This window comes from Mobula hypostoma, chromosome 29 (genome assembly GCF_963921235.1).
Source record: "Mobula hypostoma chromosome 29, sMobHyp1.1, whole genome shotgun sequence".
NCBI lineage: Eukaryota > Metazoa > Chordata > Chondrichthyes > Myliobatiformes > Myliobatidae > Mobula > Mobula hypostoma.
Window position 1 is genome coordinate 29,327,806 of NC_086125.1, and position 25,217 is coordinate 29,353,022.

Genomic DNA, 25,217 nt, shown 5'->3' on the forward strand with positions numbered 1-25,217 from the left:
AGTCCTTTCAACATTCGGCAGGTTTCAATGAGATTACCCCTGCATTCTTTTAAATTCCAGTATAGGCCCAAAGCTGTAAAATGCTCCTATATATTAACCCCTTCATTCCCTGAATCATCCTCATGAACCTCCTCTGGACTGGCTCCAATGACAGCACATCCTTTGAGATTTGGGGCCCAAAACTGTTGACAATATTCCATGTGCAGTCAGACTTGTGCCTTATAAAGCCTCAGCATTGCCTCCTTGTTTTTATATTCTATTCTCCTTGAAATGAATGCCAACATTGCAGTTGCCTTCTTTACCACAGACTCAACCCGTAAATTAACCTTCTGGGAGTCTTGTAACACCATAGGATTTTATCTTGTTAATCTTCTGGGAGTCTTGCACAAGGACTCCTAAGTCCCTCTGCACCTCTGATGTTTGAATTTTCTCCCCATTTAAGATAATAGTCTGTACTATTGTTCCTTTTACCAAAATGCATTATCATACATTTCCCAACACTGTATTCCATCTGACACTTTCTTGCCCATTCTTCCAACTTGTCTAAGTCCTTCTGCAATCGAATTGCATCCTCAGCACTACCTACCCCTCCACTATCTTCGTATCATCTGCAAACTTGACCACAAAGCCATCAATTCCGTTATCTAAAGCACTGACAAACAACGTGAAAAGTTGCAGTCCTGATACTGACCCCTAAGAAACACCACTACTCACTGGCAGTCAAACAGAAAAGGCCCCCTTTCATTCCCATTCGCTACTTCCTGCCACTCAGCCATTCCTCTATCCATGCTGGAATCTTTCCTGTAACACCATAGGATTTTATCTTGTTAAGCAACCTCAAGCATGGCACCTTATCAAATGCCTTCTGAAAATGACATCCACTGCCCCTCCTTTGTCCACCCTGCTTGTTACTTCCTCAAAGAGCTCTAACAGATTTGTCAGGCAAGATTTCCCTGTACAGACACCATGCTGACTTTGATGTATTTTATCATTAGTCTCCAAGTACTCCGAAACCTCATCCTTAATAACAGACTCCCAATACCTTCTCAACAACTGAGGTTAGGCTAAATGGCCTATAATTTCCTTTATTTTACCTTCCTCCCTTCTTAGGAGTGGAGTGACACGTCCTAATATGTTATTCTAGTCGTTAACTAACTGAAGCATATGCCAGTCCAGTACATTAGTGTCTCTCCAGTTCAAATGTAATCCATCCGGATGATACAGGTTCCACCTACTCCAAAAGGCAACCCAATGTCCCATAAACCTATGCCCTCTAACCTACACCATGATTTGAGCCACGCATTGAATCTTCTAATCTCATCCATCTTACCTGGTCTGGCATGTGGCACAGGCAGAACTTCCGAGAAGACATCTTGTCAGTTCTGTCCACAAGCTTTCCACCTAAGTCTTTAAATTTGTCTTGCAGAACTGATAGCCTGCCCTTTCCTATGTCATTTGTTCCATTGTGGACAATGACTACTGGATCCACTCTATCTCTGTCCAGGAGCTTATCAACTCACTCAGGGAGATCTCCTACTTGTGCTCCTGGTAGGCAACACACCATACAAGACTCCTTGTCAGTACACACCTGATTCTCAACAACCCCCCCCCCAACCCCGATAATTGAGGTTGCCTTCGCTACTTCCTTTTTACAGGATTTAAATTTAGGTTTACATCTGTTCTTATGTCACAGTTTAACTGAAATTGATATATTTGTTTTATTAACCACCTCTTTTCTTGGAAATGGCTTGTTCATTCAGTTTCCCCACACATTTACTTACCGAACAGTTCCACATGGGAATAATTGGGTTTAGCTTGGATTAAATGTAGGCAGCATGATGTGACACATTTTAAACTGAAATGGCATCATACTCTTGTAACTAGGACGAGAGAGATAATATAGTGATCCCAACAGGCACCTTTCTCACTGTATTCTGTTCCTGAGGTTAGTCTGTTGGAAGTAAACCTAGCAGAGTTAATGCTGGATTTCCCTAATACCTGCAGAAGCTGCGGATTTTCTCTGCTCACTTGCTGAAGCAGGGCTGGTAACATGGATGGATTCTGCTGAAGAACCTGCCTCATGTTCTGAAACTGAGGTAGATCACGAAGGAATTCCAGGGGGCTCTCATCTATCAGGAGGGAAGAAGGGAAATATAAACATAGTCAGGTAACCAAACTGAAATAGATAACAGGAGAAGCAGTTTACTGTGTGTACAGTACAGAGATTAACAGAGAAACGCCATACCTCTGCGTGGACCTACCAAGCACACTGGAGGGAAGAGAGCAGTTAGACTCCACCTACTGGCTGGATTTAGATAATTTTTGTCGAGGTTTGTAATCTGAAAACGCACCATCTGAGAGGTGATACTTGTTCTGTTTTCTATCTGTTAAGAAATCCTCTATCCAAGCTAATGAATCAACTTCAATCCCATTGTTTTTGGATATTCACTGTCCAGAGCCAAAACCCCCATTGCTAACCTGCAGCAAGAAGAAACTGTTCAAGGTCCAAAATGCTGATTGCTAAAGGCAATACTTTCATGTACATCAGAAGAACTGTTTAAACTTCGAATCAGTGGCCTTTTCCATTGATATGATGAAGGAAATCAGTAATATCCATGCTGACCTGATGAAGATCTAACAGTACCACAAAAACAGAGTAGCAGTTGCAAAACATCATATACAGAAGATGTTATAAGGTGATTTGTAAAGAGAAATATAGAATAAGTACAAAATAGAGAAGACTGTGGGAGCTGGTAGGAGGTCCAGAGAAGAGGATACAGAATTTACTTTTTAGCCTCAGTTCAGGAAGAATCTCTTCTCAGAGCCTCCTTTCTCCAATAGACAGCTTGTTTTTCTGCAAACTTGTGGCATTTTACTTTATTTTTATTTAGAACACAGTAACAGGCCCTTCCAGCCCAACAAGCCCACGCCTCTCAAATACACCCATTTGACTGATTAATCTACTAACTAAAAGTCTTTGGAATGTGGGAGGAAACTGGAGCACACTGAGGAAACCCAAAGGGTCACAGACAGATTGGATAAACTCCTTACAGACTACGGCACGAATTGACCCATTTGCTGGTGTTGTAATAGCGCTATGCTAACTGCTACACTATCATGCCACCCTGTATGTCTTATATACAGTATATAGGTATTGTCCTAGTATTTTTGAACCCTTCGTAAAATTATGTATCTTCTGGAATTTATTTCTTGGGGCTGTTTCCGGGTCACCAAGGGAATGGCAGGTCTCTCGACAAAAAAGAATGTATACTGCCCCAAAGCCAAAATTAGACAAATATTTAGTATTTTATAACTATATCAACAAAAGGGGCAAGGATGACATCTAACTATAAGAATAAAAAGTCCGCTCAGAATGTTGATAAATACAAGGAGTCGCAGCAACACAAGGGGGCTAGCTTCCCCACAGCTAGCCAGGACTGAGATCATGAGGAAGAGTCTGTGAACCTGACTTTGATTCTCAAAGAGATTTGTGATTTCCGACAAGGTAACAACAAACAGCTGGAAGGTATTAAAGGAGAAATAGTAAAAATTAATTTGAGGTTAGATGAAGCTGAAGCAAGGATTGTAGGGACTGAGAAGAGGCTGCAAAACGCAGAGGAAGTGATAGTAGAAATGCTAAAGCTACAAGGGCAGCTCCAGTGGAAGCTAAAAGACCAAGGAGGTCGCACAAGAAGGGAAAATGTGAGGACCTACGGAGTTCCTGAAGGAGCTGAAGGTAAACTCGGATTGGTGATTCCCTTCGCAGAGAAGCTCCCTAGAGAGAACCTTGACATACCAGAAGCAAAAGACCTACAGATAGAGAGGGCCCACGGGGCGTTAGCACTGCAGCCTCTGGCACCCAGCCCAGATCGATTCTAGTCAGATTTCTCAGCTACAGAACAAAGGTAGAAGTGCTTAAATTGGCATAGCAAAAGAAAGGCATTATGTGGAGCAACTGTAAAATCAGCTTTGACCACGATTATGCACCGGGGATCCTTGCCAGACGGAAGGGATACGCGGAAGCACGGAGAGTCCTGAAGGAAAACAACATCAGATTCCAGGCCTGTATGCAGCTCAGCTAACAGTCTTTTACGACGAAGGGACAAAAACCTACGCTACAGTGGAGGGGGCAACATCGGACCTGGCGGACCGGGGACTACCCATAAAAGTTATCACCCAACCGGAGTTACTACTGGAGAAGATTCGGCGGTGGTCATGGCAGCCAGTGCAGCGAGGACACTCCACTCGAACCAGAGTGTCAAGCTACAAGGAAAAGCTGCAAGTATTCAGACGTGAACGTACAGAGAGTATAGATTAATTAAGAGAAATTACTGAAAAGAGTAAATTGGATTTAAAGGTAAAGTTAAAGTGGGTAACTGAAAATAAACTAGACGGAATAACTTGAATGATAGCAATATGGTCAAGACATGAAAAGGAGAGAATTCTCCATGATCGTTCACACTGCGGAGGGCCCTCTAACACAGGGTGAAGATAGAAGTTATCCCTCTGAGCTGAGGCAGGTCAGTGCTCAAGCCTCACTATTGGAAGTCGGGGAAAATTTTCAAATGTTCTACGTTCAAAAATGCCTAGGGTTTGGTTTGCGTTCTGGTTTACTGTTGAGAAGGGATTGCTGGGTTGGCTGGTGGCGCAATGACATCAGCGCCGGACCCAGAAGCAGAGGTTCCAGGGTTCAAACCTAGTCGGATCTGCTCCCAAGTACACTTTCCATCCGTGCCGGGCTGTGCGTTGAGGTCGCAACTCGACATCGTAAAATAAAGGGAAAATACTGCGAAAATGTCTGTGTGAGAAGTGGCTCACCACACAGTCTCTCCCTCTCGCTCCGTGCCTTGTAAAAAGCCATGAAAGATCCATCATCATGGGTGCATGCACCGACACGCAGACACACACAGGCACATGCCAAAAAAAAGAAGGGATTGCTTACTGTTTGTTTAGAAAAGGAGAGTGTTTTCTTTTCTACTAGAGAAAAATTTAAATTGAACCTCTGAAAATAATTTCCTATAATGTTAATGGGGTTTTGAATCCAATTAAGAGAACAAAGATTATGTCTAAACTGAAAAAAGAGAGGGCACAAATAGCTTTTCTTCAGGAAACGCACATGAGCCAATCCGAAAATGCAAAATTTAAAAGAATGAGCTTTAAGCATGTATTTTATTCATCATATAAACTGAGCCACAAAAGAGGATATCAAGTGTTCTTAACTATGAACATATTTCAGAGACGAAAGAGAAGGATGGACAATTTGTAAAGATTACAGGAAGAATAGAAGGTACTGAAATAACATTGCTGAATGTTTATGCTCCACCAGGTAGTGAATGGTCATTCTATAGACACATTTTTGACCTAATGGCCAGCTCTCAAGGGGTAGTAATCTGCGGAGGAGATTTTAATATTAGGTTAAATCCTGCATTAGATTCTTCAGTAACAGGTATTCAGAACAAACCTCTGACTAGAAAAGTGAAATCACTGATGGAGGAGTTGGGAAGAATAGATGTGTGGAGGGAATTACACCCCACTAGTAACAACTATACACATTACTCTTCCCCTCATTCAGCTTATTCAAAGATAGACTATTTTTTTATATTTAACATAGATAGATTCAGGATAAAAGAGTGTAATATTGCAATAATTGATTTGTCGGACCATAGCCCAGTCACTATGTCTCTAATTCTGGAAAGGAAAACGAGGAAAACACTACAGAGGTTAAACTCGAAAGTAATGGAGAGATTAAGGAGAGAAATCGAAGAATACCTAGACCTTAGTGACACGGGAGAAACATCACCAGTGATCTTATGGGATACATTGAAAGCTGTACTGAGAGGAAAGATTATTTCCGTACTACTCACATGAAAAAATTTAAAGCACAAAAATTAGCAGACCTTCAAGGAAAATTAAAACAACTTCAAGTTGTAGATAGCAACAAAATTAATTCTAATTTAAAACAGGAAATTAAGAAATTGCAAAGTGAAATTGATGACATTTACACATTGGAAACTTAAAGAAATTTTCTTTACCTGAGACAAAAGAATCATGAAGTAGGAGGTAAATCAGCTAGGTTATTAGCATATAAGTTATGTAAGCAACAAGCAGACAATACAATTCATAAAATAAAAAATCCAAAAACAAAGCTTGTCGAGAGTACAATAGGGAAAATTCAAGAGAGTTTTGAAACATATTATCGAGAGCTGTACTCTTAACCCCGAGCCTCCAATGAGTCCCATATAGACACTTTTCTGAATTCTTTAGAACTATAAACTCACAGATTTACAAAATGAATGACTATTAGAACCAGTAACTGCCAAAGAACTGAACGTGGGGCTATCTTTAGATTAAAGGCCGGAAAGTTTGCAGGTTCTGGTGGGTTTACCTCAGAGTGGTACAAATCGCTGAAGTTACAGTTAGCTCCATTATTACTTAACACCTTTAATTGGATCTTACAGAGAGGAGAAATTCCACCTTCCTGGAGAGAGGTGATTATCTCAGTTATTCCTAAAGAGGGTAAAGATAAACTAGAATATCAGTCAGTGTCCTTAATTTGGATTATAGAACCATAGAACATTACAGCACAGAAACAGGCCTTTTGGCCCTTCTGGGCTCTGTCGAACCATTTTTCTGCCTAGTCCCACTGCACACGGACCATATCCCTCCATACACCTCTCATCCATGTACCCATCCAAGTTTTTCTTAAATGTTAAAAGTGAGCCCACATTTACCACTTCTTCTGGCAGCTCATTCCACACTCCCACCACTCTCTGTGTGAAGAAGACCCCCCCATGTTCCCTTTAAACTTTTCCCCCTTCACCCTTAACCCATGTCCTCTGGTTTTTTTCTCCCCTCGCCTCAGTGGAAAAAGTCTACTTGCATTCACTCTATCTATACCCAACATAATTTTATATATCTCTATCAAATCTCCCCTCATTCTTCTACAGTCCAGGAAATAAAGTCCTAGCCTATTCAACCTTTCTCTGTAACTCAGTTTCTCAAGTCCCGGCAACAACCTTGTAAACCTTCTCTGCGCTCTTTCAACCTTATTTATATCCTTCCTGTAATTTGGTGACCAAAACTGCACACAATACTCCAAATTCGTCCTCACCAAAACCTTATATAACCTCATCAATACCTTATACATTCTCAATAGTTTGATTAATAAAGGCCAAATGTACCAAAAGCTCTCTTTACGACCCTATCTACCTGTGATGCCACTTTTAGGGAATTTTGTATCTGTATTCCCAGATCCCTCTGTTCTACTGCACTCCTCAGTGCCCTACCATTTACCTTGTATGTTCTACCTTGGTTTGTCCTTCCAAAGTGCAATACCTCACACTTGTCTGCATTAAACTCCATCTGCCATTTTTCAGCCCATTTTTCCAGCTGGTTCAAATCCGTCTGTAAGCTTTGAAAACCTTCCTCACTGTCCACTACACCTCCAGTCTTTGTATCACCAGCAAATTTGCTGATCCAATTTACCACATTATCATCCAGATCATTGATATAGATGAGAAATAACAATGGACCCAGCACTGATCTCTGTGGTACACCACTAGTCACAGGCCTCCACTCAGAGAAGCAATCCTCCACTAGCACTCTCTGGCTTCTTCCATTGAGCCAATGTCTAATCCAATTTACTACCTCTCCATGACTGTAAATTTACTACATCTCTAGCGACTGAATCTTCCTAACTAACCTCCCATGTGGGACCTTGTCAAAGACCTTACTGAAGTCCATGTAGACAATATCCACTGCCTTCCCTTCATCCACTTTCCCGGTAACCTCCTCGAAAAACTCTAATAGATTGGTTATAAATAATTATAAATTACTTACATCTATATTAGCTTGTAGACTGGAAAAGCTTCTACCTGGCCTCATCCACTTAAGACCAGACTGGATTCATCCAGCAAAGGCAAACTCAGGACAACATACGGAGAACTTTACACATACTAGAACAGGTTACTAAGAACGGGACAGAGACAATGGTAGTGGGATTAGAGGCCGAGAAAGCTTTTGATTCAGTTAGATGGGTATTCCTATATAAAGTGTTAGAAAGATTCGGCTTTCAAGAAAAGTTTATTAAAGTAATCCAGACTTTATATGACACCCCTACAGCTCGATTTAAGATAAACGGGAACCTCTCTGACTCTTTTATCTTAGAGAGAGGAACTAGACATGGATGCCCAATTTCCCCTTTCCTCTTTGCACTATACATTGAACCTCTTGCCCAACTAATAAGACAGAGCAAAATTGTAAAAGGTGTCAAGGTGGCAGGGATTGAACAGAAAGTGGCGCTATTCGCAGATGACGTCTTAGTCTATTTGAATGAACAAAAAAATCATTCATAGGATTGTTTACACTGTTGGATGAGTTTGGGAAAGTATCAGGGTATAAAATTAATGTAATGAAAATACAAGTTATGTCCCTAAATTATACAGCATCCAAAAAACTGCAGGGTACATATGATCTTAAGTGGGAAGCTAAATCATTAAAATATTTAGGAATAATCCTGCCAAAAGAGCTTTCAACGTTGTCACAGGTAAATTATGGGCCATTAATTTCAGAGATAAAAGCAGATATACATAGATGGAATCTTATTCCTTTTTAAGTCTAATTCAAGGATAAATACCATAAAAATGAATATTCTCCCTCAGTTACTTTACTTTTTCCGGACTTCACTTGTGGGGGTAGACAATAATCAATTCAGGGAATGGAACAAATGGATTTCCCGCTTTATCTGGCAAGGAAAGATTTAACACTTTACAGTTAGGAAAAGGAGGAGGAGGTATGGCACTTCCTTGCTTGAGAAACTATTTTTATGCTTCACAGATAACCCCTCTGTTATATTGGTGCAATAGGGAATACAAGGCTAGATGAAAGGAAATAGAATTTGGATTGATTGACAGTTTTCCTCTACAGGCCTCAATTGCGGACAAAGGATTGATAGCCCAATTGGAAAAGATTAAAAACAGCTGGATAAATCTCACACTAAAAGTATAGCAGAAAGTGGCTAATTCATGTGGAATCTACAACATGTGAAAACTTTTCAGATGGTGTGCTTATGATACCGAATTCCTTCCCAGCAGAGGAGATAAAAAGATTTGAACTATGGATAAAGAAAGGTCTTATAACCTACCTCTCATTCACACATAAAAGTGCATTACAAAGTTCTCAATCCCTGCGGGATAAATACGGCCTAGAACACAATGATTTTTTTAGGTACCTGCAAGTACGACGTCATGTTAACCAGAGTTGTAGATATACAGACTTATCAACAGCAGAATTAGAATTTTTCAAGATTCTGAAATCGGCTTACAGCTCAATACCAAGTAAATCAATTTCTCGATTACATAAAGCCCTCATACCAAAAATGAAAACACGTTGTATATTAAAGAGAAGTGGGAAGAAGAAGCGGGGTTGATACTTTCAGAGGAGGCTTGGGGGAAAATATGCAGCTTTCAGTGGTCTTCAACTAACTCTTTGGTTTGGAGAGAATATTGCTGGAAAAATATTATGAGTTACTTCAAGACCCCATACCCGGAAAAATATAAAGACACAAACATGGCGTGTTGGAGAAGGTGTGGCTCCAAGGAGGCAAATCATTTCCATATTTTTTGGGATTGCCCTAAATTAAGTTTATATCGGAAAGGTATTTACAGAACATTAGTTAAGGTATTTAAGACTCAGATACCTCTGAACTTGGAGACTCTCTATTTGGGGCATGTATTGTTTTTGAAACAGAAGAAAGATATAAAGCTGCTGCAGGCCCTTTTAGCGGCAAGTAAGAAATCAATCACCAGGAAGTGGCTAAATCCAACATCACCTACATTAGAAGATCGGCATGAAATTATTTTGGAAATATTTAAAATGGAAAAGATGACTTACTCTCTGAGAATTCAAACAGAAAAATTTTATCAAGTTTGAAATAAATGGATTGAATTTATAACCCCAATGTGAACAGACTTTAGGTGACTCTCCTAAAGGTTCATACTGCTTTCCTCATCAACATAGTAATAGTGTTAACGTAAGCTCCCTTGGTTCGAATGTTCACTGTTTTATTTCTGGAAAATGTGGAATTAATACAAGTAAAGAAAAAGATTTATATATATATAAAAAATGGAAAAGGTTTTTTATGTAAAATAGTTTGTGTAATACTTGCGAACACCTTTTCCAAATAAAATAAAATAAAATAAATTTAAAGAAAAATTTATTTCTCAAAATACAATGTGTTCCACTTAAAATAAAATAACTATGGTTAAGCTACTTCATTAACAGAAAGCATTGCATCCTTGTGTGAGAGGGGAAATATATCTTACAAAATAGTAACTATTAACATCTTGACTCTCTTTTGGAAATGAGATTCAGTTTGTTAAGCAAATTAGTCCTTGAAATATAGGTTAATACAGTATAACCTCCCTAAAGTGAGGTTACTGTAGACACCTATAAAGGTTAAGACTTATAGCCGTGACATAAATTGAGGACACTGGAATTAATATATTGAACTTCATCTTTATCTTATCCAGTGACATTTTATACAATAAGAGTTTGAATGATTTTTTTGCAATCTAAATACACTATATCTACTAACTATACTTTATTACATTCTCAAAAGAACTCACAAGAAATTTGGTAAGATTATTTTCCTTTTATAAAACCCCATCGTTTCTTTCTACACGTTATTCAAAATTTTTTTATATCATTTCTGTAACAATTGTTCCAGAATGTTCCTGATGACTGACATTAAGCTGAATGGCATATAGTTCATGGCAAAGGTGTTTTTGTCTTTTTTACGATCGCAAGACAATGCTGGACTTTAAGAACTTTGGATACTGAAGATCTACCTCATCAGCAAGCTGCTCATTGGCAGAGGAGCTGATCTTGGTGCAGACCATCTTGCTGCTTACTATAGGAAGGCATTGAGGGCATCAGAGATAGTGTACAAAGGCAGCATGCAGTGTAACAGTGGGTGATTGTTTTGGACTTCAATCTTGCGATCGCAAGATCCAGTTGGACATGATAATTTACAATACCACAGGCCCATTTCCCTTGTTTGTTGATGCAACAGACTGCAAGAGAGCAGCAAAGCCTCAGCCATAGCAAAGACTAGGCCTCAAGCCATGGGCTTGCCTGCTGCTGCAATCCAGGAGAGCAGATGCCGGAGGCAGTGTAAAGCGGTATCCATACTTGGTTGGGGGCTGGCATCTCCCAGTGTTCAAATGGTGTAATGACAAACTGGATTCTGTCTGTGCATGCATGCTTGCATCGTATGCATACTGCCAGGGACTGCACCATCAATTTGTGGGACATGCCGCTTAGGCTGTATTTTTTTTGACTGACTATATGGTCGCTTGCTATCTTTATTGTGTTACACATACTTTACACTATGTATATTTTGCACCTTGGCCCCACAGGAGCGCTATTTCATTCAGCTGTATTCACGTATGGTTGAATGATAATTAAACTTGAACTTGAACAAAAAGCAGTCGGTCAGGCGCAGGGGAATCCATAAGTTTACCTCAAATCTTCTCCCTTCAGATGCTACCTCACCTACTTAGTAACCCCAACATTTTCTGTTTCTATTTCTGATGTTCAGATATATGTCTAACAGGGATTGCTGGATAGCATTTTTCTCAAATATTATTGCTGGAGCCTTTTACGAATCAACAAAGGATAAATGAATTTGTTGATAAAGAAGACAACAGAATATGAAAGCAAAGTAGTTGGAAATTTTAAAAATGAAACAAAGAGTAAGCCGGGTTTGATTCTGAACTCAGTGTTGCTTGTGTGGAGCTTACAAGCTCTCCCTGTAACCAAGTGGGTTTCTCCTGGGTGCTCCAGTATCTTCCCACATCCCAAAGATGTGCTGGTAGCATAATTGGTTAAATTTCCCTCCCTTAGTAAGTGGGAGGCAGGAGAATCAAGGAATAGTTAATAGGACTGTGAAAGACAACAGGATACAGGAAGGAGACTGATAAGCGTAGTGTACAGAATGGCTTCCCCGTGTCATTAGATCCCTCAAAGCTCCTGTGCAAGCTGGTAAAGTTGTTAAGAAGGTGTATGGTGTGTGGCCTTCACTAGCCAGGAGACTGAGCTCAAAAGCTGCAAGGTAATGTTGTAGCTCTATAAACTCTGGTTGCACCACATTTGGAATATTGTATTCAGTTGCAGTCGTCTTTTAAAGGATGAAAAGGCTTTAGAGAAGGTATGGAGAGATTTCCCAAGCTGTTATCTGAATTGGAGAACATATCTTGTGAGGGTAAAGTGAGAGAGGTAGGGTAGTCCAGCCAATGGTATAGCTGTTCGCACATAAACAACTTTTTGAGTATCGAAAGACACTGCTGGATATTACGAACATCAAGTACTACAGGTTTACCCCAATAAAGAGTTGCTGAATAGCAATGGAGCTGGACTTGCTGCAAACCGTGTTGTCACCTGCTACAACTACCCAGGGAAGAAGGCATCAGAGACAGTCAGCAGAGGTGGTGTGCGGTCCAATAGATGGTGCAAATGATTGTCTTTGACAATTACCTCAAGATCGCAAGACCCTGTCAGACATTGGTAATGTAGAATACTAAATGTCCAGTTTACTGATTCATTGGAAAGACCAACAGTGGGGGAGCTGTGTGGCCTTGATTGTCACCCAGACCAAGCTCTCATGCCACGATGTTGCCTGTTGCAGCCACCCAGGGGAGAAGACTCTGGAGATGGTGTGGGAGAGTGCAGAGGCACGGCGGGCACACTGGAGTCCATGCTGGGTTGAGGGCTGGCACTCCCATCGGTGTTACCCACCACTGTTCCACAGTGGAAGACAAGCTGGATTGTGTTCGTCTGTGGCAGAAATGAAGAACTACTGCATGCTTGTTCTTGCAGAGATACGATTCCAGGTCAACATCTCATGCACCATTAATCTGCAGGCCATGCCACTCAAGGGCTTTGGCTGTTATTTTTGTGTGACTATATGTTTTTCTACCATTGTAACTATGGAGAAAAATGGAGAGATATGTAGCAGGAAAGAGTTAAATTGATCTTAATAGTGGTTTGAAAGGTCAGCAAACGTCATGAGTCAAGGGGCTTGTACTGTGCTGTAATATTCTGTCTTCTATGAAAATGAGGTTCAGCTATTAGTCTTGATCTCACGTAGCAACAACTGTCACCAGCTCAAATGATGACCATGCAAGATGGCCCATGACATTCTACTGTACACCAATGGGACAGGGCACCGTTTTCTGTATATGTAACCAAGGTAAACAAGAAGAGTTTTGTCAAATTATTTACAAAAAGTGGTACTCCTTGCCTAGTATTTCTGGGTTAGATTCCTGACCAGATTCAAGACAATCTTGAGGTGCTGTACTCTCCTCCACCGGACTCATTAGACTATCAGGCATACCCTGTGAACAAGAAAAGAGATTCAATGTGCCTCTGCTGAAAAGATAAAAAAACTAATTCTACAGCACTGAGACTTGGCATTTTGTATAATTGCTGCATTTTCAATACTCTCTCTCCTCAGTAACTTACTCTGTGTCAGAATCACACCATCACGATAAGATCATCAACACATAAACGGGTTGTAGAGTCATACAGCATAGAAACAGGTCTCTCTGCCCACTGAGTCACACCAATCCTCAGTACTCATTTTTACTGCCCCTACACTCATCTTACTTTATTTTCCATCCACTTCCATCAGCTCCATCCAGATTCAACCACTCATCTCAAACAAGAGAAATTCTGAAGATGCTGGACTTCCAAGCAACACACAAAGATGCTGGAGCAACTCAGCAGACCCGACAGCATCTAGGAAAACAGTACAATCGACTTTTCAGACCGAAACTCTTCGGCAGGACTGAACAAAAGGCTGAGGGGTAGATTTAAAAGTTGGGGGAGGGGAGAGAGAAACACAAGGTGATAGGTGAAACCTAGAGGGGGAAGGATGAAGTAAAGAGCTGGGAAATTGATTGGTGAAAGAGATAGAAGTCCAAGGAAGAAAGAAAAGGGGGAGGAGCACCGGGGGAGGCGATGAGTGGGTCAGGAGATAAGGTGAGAAAAGGGAACAGGGGATGGGAAATGGTGAAGTGGGAGGGGGTGGAGCGCATTACCATTTGTTTGAGAAACCTATGATCACGCCATCAGGTTGGAGGCTACTAAAATGGAATATAAGGTGTTGTTCCTCCAGCCTAAGTGTGGCCTCATCATGACAGTGGGGGAGGCCGTGGTTGGACATATCGGAATGGGAATGGAAAGTGGATTTAAAATGGATGGCAACTGGGAGGTCCTGCTTTTACTGACGGACAGAGTGTAAATATTCGACGAAGCAGTCTCCAAATCTACGTCAGGTCTCACCAGTATACAGGAGGCCACTCCGGGAGCACCAAACACAGTATATGACCTCATCTGACAGGACTTTTTAGAAACATAGAAACATAGAAAATAGGTGCAGGAGTAGGCCATTCGGCCCTTCGAGCCTGCACCGCCATTCAGTATGATCATGCCTGATCATCCAACTCAGAACCCTATACCTGCCTTCTCTCCATACCCCCGATCCCTTTAGCCACAAGGGCCTTATCTAACTCCCTCTTAAATATAGCCAATGAGCTGGCCTCAACTGTTTCCTGTGGCAAAGAATTCCACAGAGTCACCACTCTCTGTGTGAAGTAGTTTTTCCTCATCTCGGTCCTAAGCTTCCCCTTTATCCTCAAACTGTGACCCCTCGTTCTGGACTTCGCCAACATCGGGAACAATCTTCCTGCATCTAGCCTGTCCAATCCCTTTAGAATTTTATACGTTTCAATCAGATCCCCCCTCAATCTTCTAAATTCCAGAGAGTATAAGCCTAGTCGATCCAGTCTTTCATCATATGAAAGTCCTGCCATCCCAGGAATCAATCTGGTGAACCTTCTTTGTACTCCCTCTATGGCAAGAATGGTGGTGAGGGAGGAAGTGTAGGGGCAAGTTGTAATACTTGTTCTGCTTGCAAGGATAAGTGCCAAGAGGGAGATCAGAGACATGAATGGATAAGGGAGTCATGCAGGAAGCGATCTCTGTGGAAAGCAAAAAGTGGGGGGGAGGGAATGATGTGCTTGGTGGTGGAACACCAAGGGAGGTGACAGGAGTTTCAGAGAATTATGTGCTGTACGCAGAGGCTGATGGGGTGGGAGATGAGGACAAGAGGAACCCTATCCCTGGGAGGATGGAGTAAGAGCAGACATGCATGAAATGGAAGAGATGTGGTTAAGGACAGCGTTGACAGTGGAGGAAGGGAAGCCCCTTTCTTTGAAAAAAGAAGGACATTGCCTTCTTCTAGAACGAAAAGCCTCACCCTGAGAGCAGATATGGCGAAGACGGAGGAATTGAGAGAAGGGGATGACGTTTTTACAAGTAACAGGTGGAACAAGGTAAGGTCCAGGTAGCTGTAAGAGTCTGTGGGTTTAGAATAGACATCAGTGGATAAGCTATCTCCAGAGATAGAGACAGTGAGATTGAGAAAGGGGAGGGAGGTGTCTGAAATGGACCAGGTAAATTTGAGGGCAGGTAAAGTTGGAGGCAAAGTGGATGAAGTCAACAACTTCAGCATGGGTGCAGGATGTAGTGTGGGAAAAGTGCGGGATGGTCACTAGTGTAGGCTTGGAACATAGACTGTTCCACATAGCCAACAAACAGGCAGACATAGCTAGAACCCATGCGAGTGCCCATGGCTCCCCTTTTGTTTGAAGGAAGTGGGAGGAGCCAAAGGAGAAATTATTTAGAGTGAGGACAAGTTCTGCTAGGCGGAGGAGAGTGGTGCTAGAGGGGAACTGGTTAGGTCTGGTGTCCTTTGAGGCCTTCCTCATGGGGGATGGAGGTGTATAGGGACTGGGCATGTATGGTAAAAATAAAATGATAGGGGCCAGGGAACCTGAAATCTTTGAAAAGATCCAAGGCATGTGAAGTGTCACAGATGTAGGTAGAAAGAGTCTGAACTGGGGGGGGGGTTTAAAACAGAGTTGAGGTATGCCAATAGGAGTTCAGTGGGGTAGGAACAAATTGAAATAATGGGTCTACCTGGACAAGCGGATTTGTGGATCTTGGGTAGGAAGTAGAAACAGGAGGTTCAGGATGCAGGGACTATGAGGTTGGTGGTGGTGGATGGGAGATCCCCAGAGTCAATAAGGTTGGTGATGGTGTGGGAGACAATAGCCTGGTGCTCCCTAGTGGGGTCCTGTCAAGGGTTAAGTAAGAGGAGTGTCTGAAAGTGGGAATTGGGCCTCAGCAAGGTAGAGGTCAGTATGCCAGACTGCTACAGCACCTCCCTTATCTGCGGGTTTGATGGTGAGGTTAGGATTGCGGAGAGAGTGGAGAGCCGAGTGTTCAGAAGGAGTGAGGTTGGATCAGGAGCGAGGAGTGTTAAAGTCTAGATGGTTAATGTTCCATCAGCAGTTGGCAATGAAAAGGTCCAGAGCAGGCAGGAGAACAGGGCGGGGTGTCCAGGAAGAGGAGGAGGGTTGGAGATGGGAGAAGAGGTCATCGGTGCAGGGTGGAGAGTCCTTGCCAAAGAAATAGGCTCAGAGACAGAGGCAGCGGAAGAAGAGCTCAGCACCTGGCAGGCCCAGAACTCGCTGAGATGTGGGAGCAGGGGGGAAAAGGTGAGGCCCTTACTGAAGACAGAACGTTCTGCCTCAAACAGGGGAAGGTCGGAGAGGGATGGTCAAACTTATGGTAATGCACTTTTCCCTCTCTCACCTGATCTCCTCACCCACCCATTGCCTCGCTCTGGTGCCCCCCCTCCCGCCTTTTCTTTCTTCCATGGCCTTCTGTCTCTTTCACCAATCAACTTCCCAGCTCTTTACTTCATCCTCCCCGCTTTGGGTTTCACCTATCACCTTGTGTTTCTTTCTCCCCTCCCCTCTCCTTTTAAATCTACTCCTCAGCCTTTCTCTCCAGTCCTGTCAGCCCGAAATGTCCAATGTACTCTTTTCCTAGGTGCTGCCTGGTCTGCTGAGTTTCTCCAGCATTTTGTGTCTGTTGCTCAACCACTCATCTGTACACTTGGGGCAACTGACAATGGGTCAATTAACCTCCAAACCCATAAGTCTGGGATGTGGGATGAAACCTGCGTACACGGAAGAAATCTACACAGTCACAGGGAGAAGATCAGAATCAAGGTTTATTATCACTGGCATGTGACATGAAATTTGTTAATTTATCAGCAGCAGTTCAATGCAATACCTAAAATAGAAGGAAAAAAACAAAATAAAATAATAACAATAATAAATAAATATGTAAATCAATTACAGTATACATATATTGAATAGATTAAAAATCGTACAAAAAAACAGAAATACTATATATTAAAAAATGGAGGAAGTGTCCAAAGGTTCAATGTCCATTTAGGAATCGGATGACAGAGGGGAAAAGGCTGTTCCTGAATCGCTGAGTGTGTGCCTTCAGGCTTCTGTACCTCCTACCTGATGGTAACAGCGAGAAAAGGGCAAACCCCACACAGAAAGCACCATGGATCAGGATTCCATTTAGATCTCTGGAGCCGTGAGGCAGCAGTTCTACAGTGTAACTCCTTGGTCATACAGACTAATCTGTACCACCTACAAAATGGATTACAATTATTTGCCTCGGGTTTTCAGGTACAAGATGTGTCTTGGCTACTTGTCTATGTATGTACCTCATAAACCCATGATTTCTATCACAAAGCAGAGGCTGCACATTGCCCTAACATAAAAATATATCACCATTGCATTTTCATTAGTTCCAAATCCCATCATTCCCCACTTAACACTGCCATGGAGAACACATAGAACACATGACATAGAACATTACAGCACAGTGGATCCCCTTTGACCCACTATGTTATGCTGTTCTTTTAACCTACTCTAAGATCAGTCTAACCACTCCCTTCCACATAGCCCTCCACTTTTCTATAATCTACGTGTCTCTCTAAGAGTTTCTTAAATGTCCCTAATGTATCCTGGCACTGCATTCTATGCACCCACAACTCTGAGTTAAAAACTACTTCTGAATCTCCTTTATACTTTCCTCGAGTCAGCTTAAAGTTATGCCATTTTGTATTAGCCATTTTACCCTCAAAAAAAGGCAATGGCTGACCACTCTGTCTATGCCTCATTATCTTTTACAGCTCTATAAAGTCACCTCTCATCTTTCTTCACCCAAAGAAGAGTCCTACCTTATCTTTATAAAACAGGCTCTCTTTATTCCAGGCAGCACCCTGGTAAGTCTGCTCTACACCATCACTTAACACCACCATGGAAGTATCTTCACATGAAGATCTCCAGCTCACTACCACTTCTCAAGCACAATTAGTGATGGGCAAGAAATGTTAGCTTTGTCAACAATGTCCAGATCCTGAAAAAATACCTTTAAAACATTGTACTATCCAGAAAACAGTAGTTTGAATGACATCTTTCAGTTAAAAAAAGTCTTGCAATATTGAAAGTACAGCAGACAATTTGCTTCGGGCAAAGTGGCAATGATTAGGTCATATGATTTTGGCATTGGTTGAGGAACATGTATTAATCAAGACACTAAATCTTTAATTTTGCAACTCTGGGACAGAACAGGCAAGGCCTTAATTTAACATTACATCTAAAGCATCGTCAGCACATTCAACAATGAGATACTATTTAGCCAGGTTTCTGACACAAGTGAAGGTGCTCCTTTCTGAGCTACACGTGACATGCATTGGTTTACCTGGAACAATCAGATAAAGCTGCATTGATTAAGGTTGAGCAACATCCAGCACATGCACACACAGTCAGATACTCTAACACACCCACAGCCCTTACCGTCAGCAGGTATTCCACCGCCCTGTGTGGATTATTGAAGCTTGTCCTTAATGCTGCCACCACCTCTTCACGATCATAACCCATTGACATAATTTCAGACACCATTGTCTCATAAGCTGCGTTCCTCTCTGTGAACAGGAAAGAATAAGCCAATTAGACACTTAAGAATATAAATAGTTTTCTGGGGTGTACTGCCGATCACTGCCAAAATTACACCTTTCAGTATCACTACTGACAGCAACAATTACTAAAGGAAACACATTGTTCAAAATATATTGTAAGATTACATATTTAAGAATTGCACCCACAACATCACACAGGTAGTACTGATTTAATAATGTTACCAAAGTAAGTAGATGAGAAACAGAGAGCGGTAACAAACAGTCTCTACACAGCACCTTATTTGAGAAAATGCGGCATTAATTCTCTGCCATTAATAATACTGAAAAGATCAGGGAATCACTCCTACATACATTCCTTGTGTCACCACCTCACCACTCTTTTACAGCCTTGTCCATTCATCCCTCTCCATCGATCTCCCTCCTAACATTTCACTTATTTGCCTAACACCTCACTCTGGTGCCCCTCTTGCTTCCCTTTCTCTCATGATCCACTCTCCTTTGTTATCAAGGTTCCTTCTTCTACAACCTTTTACCTTTTGAATCTATCACCCACCCACCCCCCAGCTTCTCACTTCATTCCCCCCTCCACCTAGTCTCATCTATCACCTTCCAATGTACTCCTCCCCCTCCCCCAACCTTCTTATTCTGGCTTCTGCTCCTTCTTTTCAAATCCTGACCCAAACCATCAACTGTTTATTCCTCTCCATAGATGCTGCCTGACCGAGTTCCTCCAGAACTTGTGTGTGAAGCTCTTTTACAACTATTACAAATGACTTTGCATGGCACAGCAAATCATAAATTAATAATAGAGAAATCTTCACTAAGCTATTTGCATATCAGTTTCTTAATCCATTCCCACACCCCTTCTCCATGTTTATGAAATACTAACTATGAGTTTACTGACCTGATGGCATAATATCATTGTCATGGGGCAGATCCTCGAATGCTTCACTCTGAAAACTAGGTTGTGAGAGTAAATCAATCACTGATGCTTGTGCAGGGAGTAGATCACTGACTGGTGGGGCAGAGAGCATGTCACTGCCAAAATGCGGCATTGAACTGTGAATACAAATTTAATTGCATCTTAAACCAGTACTTTTAAGTATATTCAAATGTCCTAAAAGTTAACTAATATTATTTCATGTTTGGTTCTGACTCCTGCACATCAATGTACATTAGTTGATGCTGTGCACTGTCAGTACAATATCTGCTTTTGTCAACCTGATGATATACTTTGTCTGTCTAAAATTTTAGAACACTACAGGCCCTTCGGCCCACAATGTTGTGCCAACCTTTTAACCTACTGTAGGCTAATCTAAGCCTTCCCTCCTACATCAGTGGTCCCCAACCACCGGGCTGCAGACCGGTACCAGGCCGCAAAGATGTGCTACCAGGCCGCGAGGAAACGATATGACTTGGCGATATGAAGCAATATGAGGCAGCTGCACCTTTCCTCATTCCCTGTCACGCACTGTTGAACTCGAACACCCACGCCCCCCCCCCAACCCGTCGGCCAGTCCGCAAGAATATTGTCAATATTAAACCGGTCCACGGTGCAAAAAAGGTTGGGGACTCCTGTCCTACATAGTCCATTTTTCTACCATCCATATAAGAGCTTCTTATATATCCCTAACGTATCTGCTTCTATCACCACCCCTGTCAGTGTGCTCTATGCACCCACCACTCTCTGTGTAAAGGACTTACCTCTGACATCCCCCCTGACATATACTTTCCTCCAAACACCTTAAAATTATGCCCTCTCATATTAGCCATTTTCACCATGGGAAAATGTTGTTACTGCAATCACAGAGCCAGAATTTGAAGAGGAACTGCAGAGAGTTGATTCCCATACACCTGTTCCCAGAATTGGAACTTTCTTTTATAAAAATGAATATTCTTTTATAAAAATAAAAGGCAAGCAAAACTGACATTCACTGCAAAGATCAATATATTTCAAAAGATGGGCTATCTGAGATAACTCAGAAATGACTCAGATAAGCTAACGCAGAAATAGCTGAGAGTAAGCTATATCAGAGAGGTACTAAAGTCACGTATAGTCAAGGAAAGCAGATTGTCTTCTCTGCAAACTTTAAGGCCTGAAACGTCAACTGTACCTCTTCCTAGAGATGCTGCCTGGCCTGCTGCGTTCACTAGCAACTTTGATGTGTGTAGCTTTATATCTGCTTTCTTTCTACTGATACAAGCTTAAATTCCCAATTTTACTTTAAACTGAAACCAAATTTAACAAATCTGACATGCTCTAAGGACAATTAATGCTGGAACCTGATTTCAGTTACAAGTTGCTTCATTTGGCTGTCACTTGCTTTCTGTTGGGAACTGTGAAACTGTGATCAGTAACTGGAAACTCACTGAGGCAAACAGAATAGCAGTTAGCATAATACTGTAAGGCGCCAGCAATTGAGTTTAATTCCACCCCCGTCCCCCCAATGTCTGTAAGGTGTTTGCACATTCTCCCTGTTACCGCTGGGTTTCCTCTGGGTTCTCCAAATTCCTCCCACATTCCAAAGGTGTACAGGCTGGGGTTAGTGAGTTGTGGGTTTGCTACATTAATGCCAGAAGCATGGTGACACTTGCCCCCAAGCACATCCATGGACTGTGTAATTGACACAAATGACACATTTCACTCTGTGTCTCAAAGTTTCGATGTACGTATGACAATTAAAGCTAATTTTTATCTTTTTCTGCTCCCCCTTCTCACAGGCCAGAGTAATGTACCATCTATACAATCCCACCAATGCCAATCTAAGACTGGGAATGATATGATTGTGCCTTAACCAAGGAACCAACGGACATTGCAGTGTAGCAAGGAATACACCATCTCCAATCATAAAATGAATGATTCATAAGAGATGATGAAGGTAAGCTTAGAGGGACCCGCATAATACAACAAACAAAGGATATTGTCTACCACTTAATATAAAGGACAAAGTTAGGTACTTCTCTTGGTTCCTCAAAGAAGCCAAGAGACATTGGTTTGATTTTTTAAACCTCTTATACCTGGATATTGCCGCAGAGGTGGTATTAGTTTGGGCTTGACTTCCTTCATCTGTATTCTGCTTGTCTCCCTCCGACTGGGACAGGGTGGATGACGGCCCAACTGAAGAAACAGATCCCACTTCTGTGGAGGCAGCTTTAGGCTGCAGATTTTGGAAAAAGGAATATGTCTTCTAATTGACCACTGAATTATAAACCATTACACATTGTGATATATGAGAATCAATTATTTTAGCATAATGTGATTGTGAAAATAAAAGGAAACACAAATTTTGATTAGTTCCCAACCACAAACTCCACCTCCACAAATGCAAAAAACCACATGAAAGATTTTAAAGCAGTAAATAAACATAGATATATTGGCTAGGACCTCAAATTTCAAATTTTACAGCAATGTTTCAATCACTTTGCTAATTAACCTTATCTGAACAATAAATTCCCCAGATTGGAATACAGGTACGAACACCTTAGAGAGCTGTGTTGTCAGAATGGAAACCGATAGTTCTTCCTCCTTATAAGTGTTCTGAGGACACAGAGTTCAGGGATTTTTGGAGGTGCTGATCAAGACTGTTCCATCACGGGAATGGTATTGCTCAGATGATATGGCCCCGCAGGTTTCCCATGTTGGACTTGAATTTAAATTTGAAAGACAGATTGCTCTATTCATGCAGCAAATCAGTGAACTGGGAAATAATTATTTTGGAATTCTGCTTAAGACTCCCAGGAGATGTTACTCCCAACAAGGCTTAAAATAGAAAAGGGAACCACTGTATTACCAAAAATATTGCACACCTTTGTTACCATAACAACAATGAAGTTCTTCTCATCGATCTTGTACTGCTTGAGTTGGTCATCATTACTTAAAATCTTTCCAGCATATATCAGCTTTTGACAAGCAGCAGGGAAGCTGGTGCCCTTCTCTGCTTCAATATATTCTTTCAGTGCTTGCACCTACCAAATAACATTCAGCAGATTAAAAGACAAATAAATATATAATTGAGAATAATTAGAACAATGAGCCTAACTACAAGTAGTGAACATAAAATTAACATCTTATATATTGTGTTTAGCATTTCTTGAATATTTTTAGCTTGACACCTTTAATTTAAAATAAAAATAAAAATAAAAACACGAGTATGATGAACTTAGGTCATGAAACTACGATGTTGTGGCTATTACAGAGACTTGGTTAAGAAAGGAACAGAAATGGGTTTTTAATATCCCAGGGTCTCGATGTTTTAAAAAAGATAGAGAGGGAGGTAAAAGAGGTGGGGGAGTTACACTACTAATGAGGGACAATCTTACAGCTTCACTCAGAGAGTATATAATAGAAGGCTCATCCATTGAATCTATATGGGGAGAATTCAAAAATAGAAAGGGTGCATTCACTCTGATGGGATTGTGCTACAGACCACCCCCCCCAAATAGAGCCACTGGGGCATTGAGGACAGATATGCTGATAGGTTAAGTAAAAGTGTAAAAACAATAGGGCTGCTGTCATGGGAGAATTCAGATTCCCTAATAGAAACTGGCCTTTCTTCGTGCAAGTGGTTTAGATGGGGAAACATTTGTTAGGTGCATCTAGGAGGGTTTCTTAAATCAATATGTAGATAATCCAACAAGAGTAGGGACTGTACTGGACCTGGTGTTGACCACAACTCCTTAAGTTTCAAGATAGTTATAGATAAGGATAAGTATGGATTTTGCGGGAGTGTATTAAATGACAACAGGACAAATTACAAGAGCATTAGGCAGGAAGAGAGAGTTAATAGGGAACAACGGCTTTTGGGTAAGACCACATCTGACTTGTGAAGAGTGTTTAGACTGTTACATAACCGGCAACAATAAACATCAATCAAGTCAGGTTATATAAAAACAACCAAACATTTATTAAACACGGATAAACAATAAAAAACCAAACGAAAACCTTAACCCGAAGTTAACCGCTATGCAGCCGTTCAACAAACCGTCACTCAGTACTGGTTCTTAAAGTGATAAATGCGAAAACAGTTCTTACAGCGGTAAAGTCAAACACAGTTCTTAAAATGGTAAATTCGAAAGTCCAACAGATTTATACATTCAATTGGGAGAGACTTCTCTGGAGAAGGATTTCTTCATAGACGCGACTTTCTTGCTGGTTCTGTCCAAAGGATACACGATGAAGGAAATAAACGGCTTAAAACAACTGATCTTAATTTCTAGAGAGCAAATCCTGCATGAACTACCTTGCTCTTTCGGCAAGGGTTATCTTCGATGCAGGTTGCTACTTCTTCAACGAAGACTCAATAAGGTCGATCCTTTATTAAACTGCCGAACAATACCAACTTCTCTTAATCCTTCAGGTCCTGTACTTCGATAAAGTTTTCACTCTCCAATACTACTGAAAAGGTACATCAACAAATCTAGCAGAAATTGCCAGTCCAGCACTATTATACCTTGCAACAGAACGTAACAGTCCATCTTAAAAATGAAACTGCGTCATAAAACAAATACACAATGGAACGGAGACACTGACGAACGTTCTAGCTGGAAAACTAACTGCGTCACCAGAGGTCTTCCCTTTTATACCCGTGGTGAACATGTCATCACGTGACCTCACATCGGCGGGAAAATTACATCAGGTGACCTCCAAAAGACCATTACATCATTCTCACAAGAAAGTCACAAGATCTCCTTGAGGTATGTAACAAGACCAACTCCACAGAGTACAGCAGGCCAGGCAGCATCTATGAAACAGAGTAAACAGTCGACATTTTGGGCTGAGACCCTTCATCAGGACTGGAAAAAAATGAGAAGTTAGGTTAAGAAGGTTGGGGGAGGGGAGGAAGAAATACAAGGTGGTAGGTGATAGGTGAAATTGGGAGTGGGAAAGGATGAAGTTAAAAGTCTGAATGTTCCTTTAAGGAAAAGTATGACTGTTACTTGTATGAATACCCATGCAACTTTACTGTTCACCAGGAAGCAATAATTTAGCTCACACCAATATAAACTTAGATCAAAATCGTATCTTAAACTATAACAAACAAAATAAAGAAAAGAGCCCATCCTATATATATTTTCTTTATTTTGTTTGTTATAGTTTAATATACGAGGGGTGATTGATAAGTTTGTGGCCTAAGGTAGAAGGAGTCAATTTCAGAAAACCTAGCACATTTATTTTTCAACATAGTCCCCTCCTACATGTACGCACTTAGTCCAGCGATCGTGGAGCATACGGATCCCTTCTTTGTAGAAGTGGTCCACAGCAGGGGTGATTGATAAGTTCATGGTCTAAGGTAGAAGGAGA

The 25,217-nt window shown here is 41.3% G+C and overlaps 1 protein-coding gene across 2 annotated transcripts in view; it reads right to left on the reverse strand.

Moving 5' to 3' along the window:
- Positions 1–25,217, reverse strand: part of LOC134339359 (UV excision repair protein RAD23 homolog A-like) — a 59,388-nt gene that overhangs the window by 23,624 nt on the left and 10,547 nt on the right. Inside the window, exons 2-7 of one of the 2 annotated variants that reach the window (XM_063035791.1) lie at positions 22,724–22,882; positions 21,935–22,074; positions 19,821–19,876; positions 18,795–18,922; positions 13,301–13,394; positions 1,999–2,129 (exon numbers count right to left, since the gene is read on the reverse strand). In XM_063035791.1, coding sequence (XP_062891861.1) covers positions 1,999–2,129; positions 13,301–13,394; positions 18,795–18,922; positions 19,821–19,876; positions 21,935–22,074; positions 22,724–22,882 — 708 coding nt within the window. Of the gene's footprint in view, positions 1–1,998; positions 2,130–13,300; positions 13,395–18,794; positions 18,923–19,820; positions 19,976–21,934; positions 22,075–22,723; positions 22,883–25,217 lie in introns of both variants that reach the window. The other variant, XM_063035790.1, reaches the window with a different exon arrangement.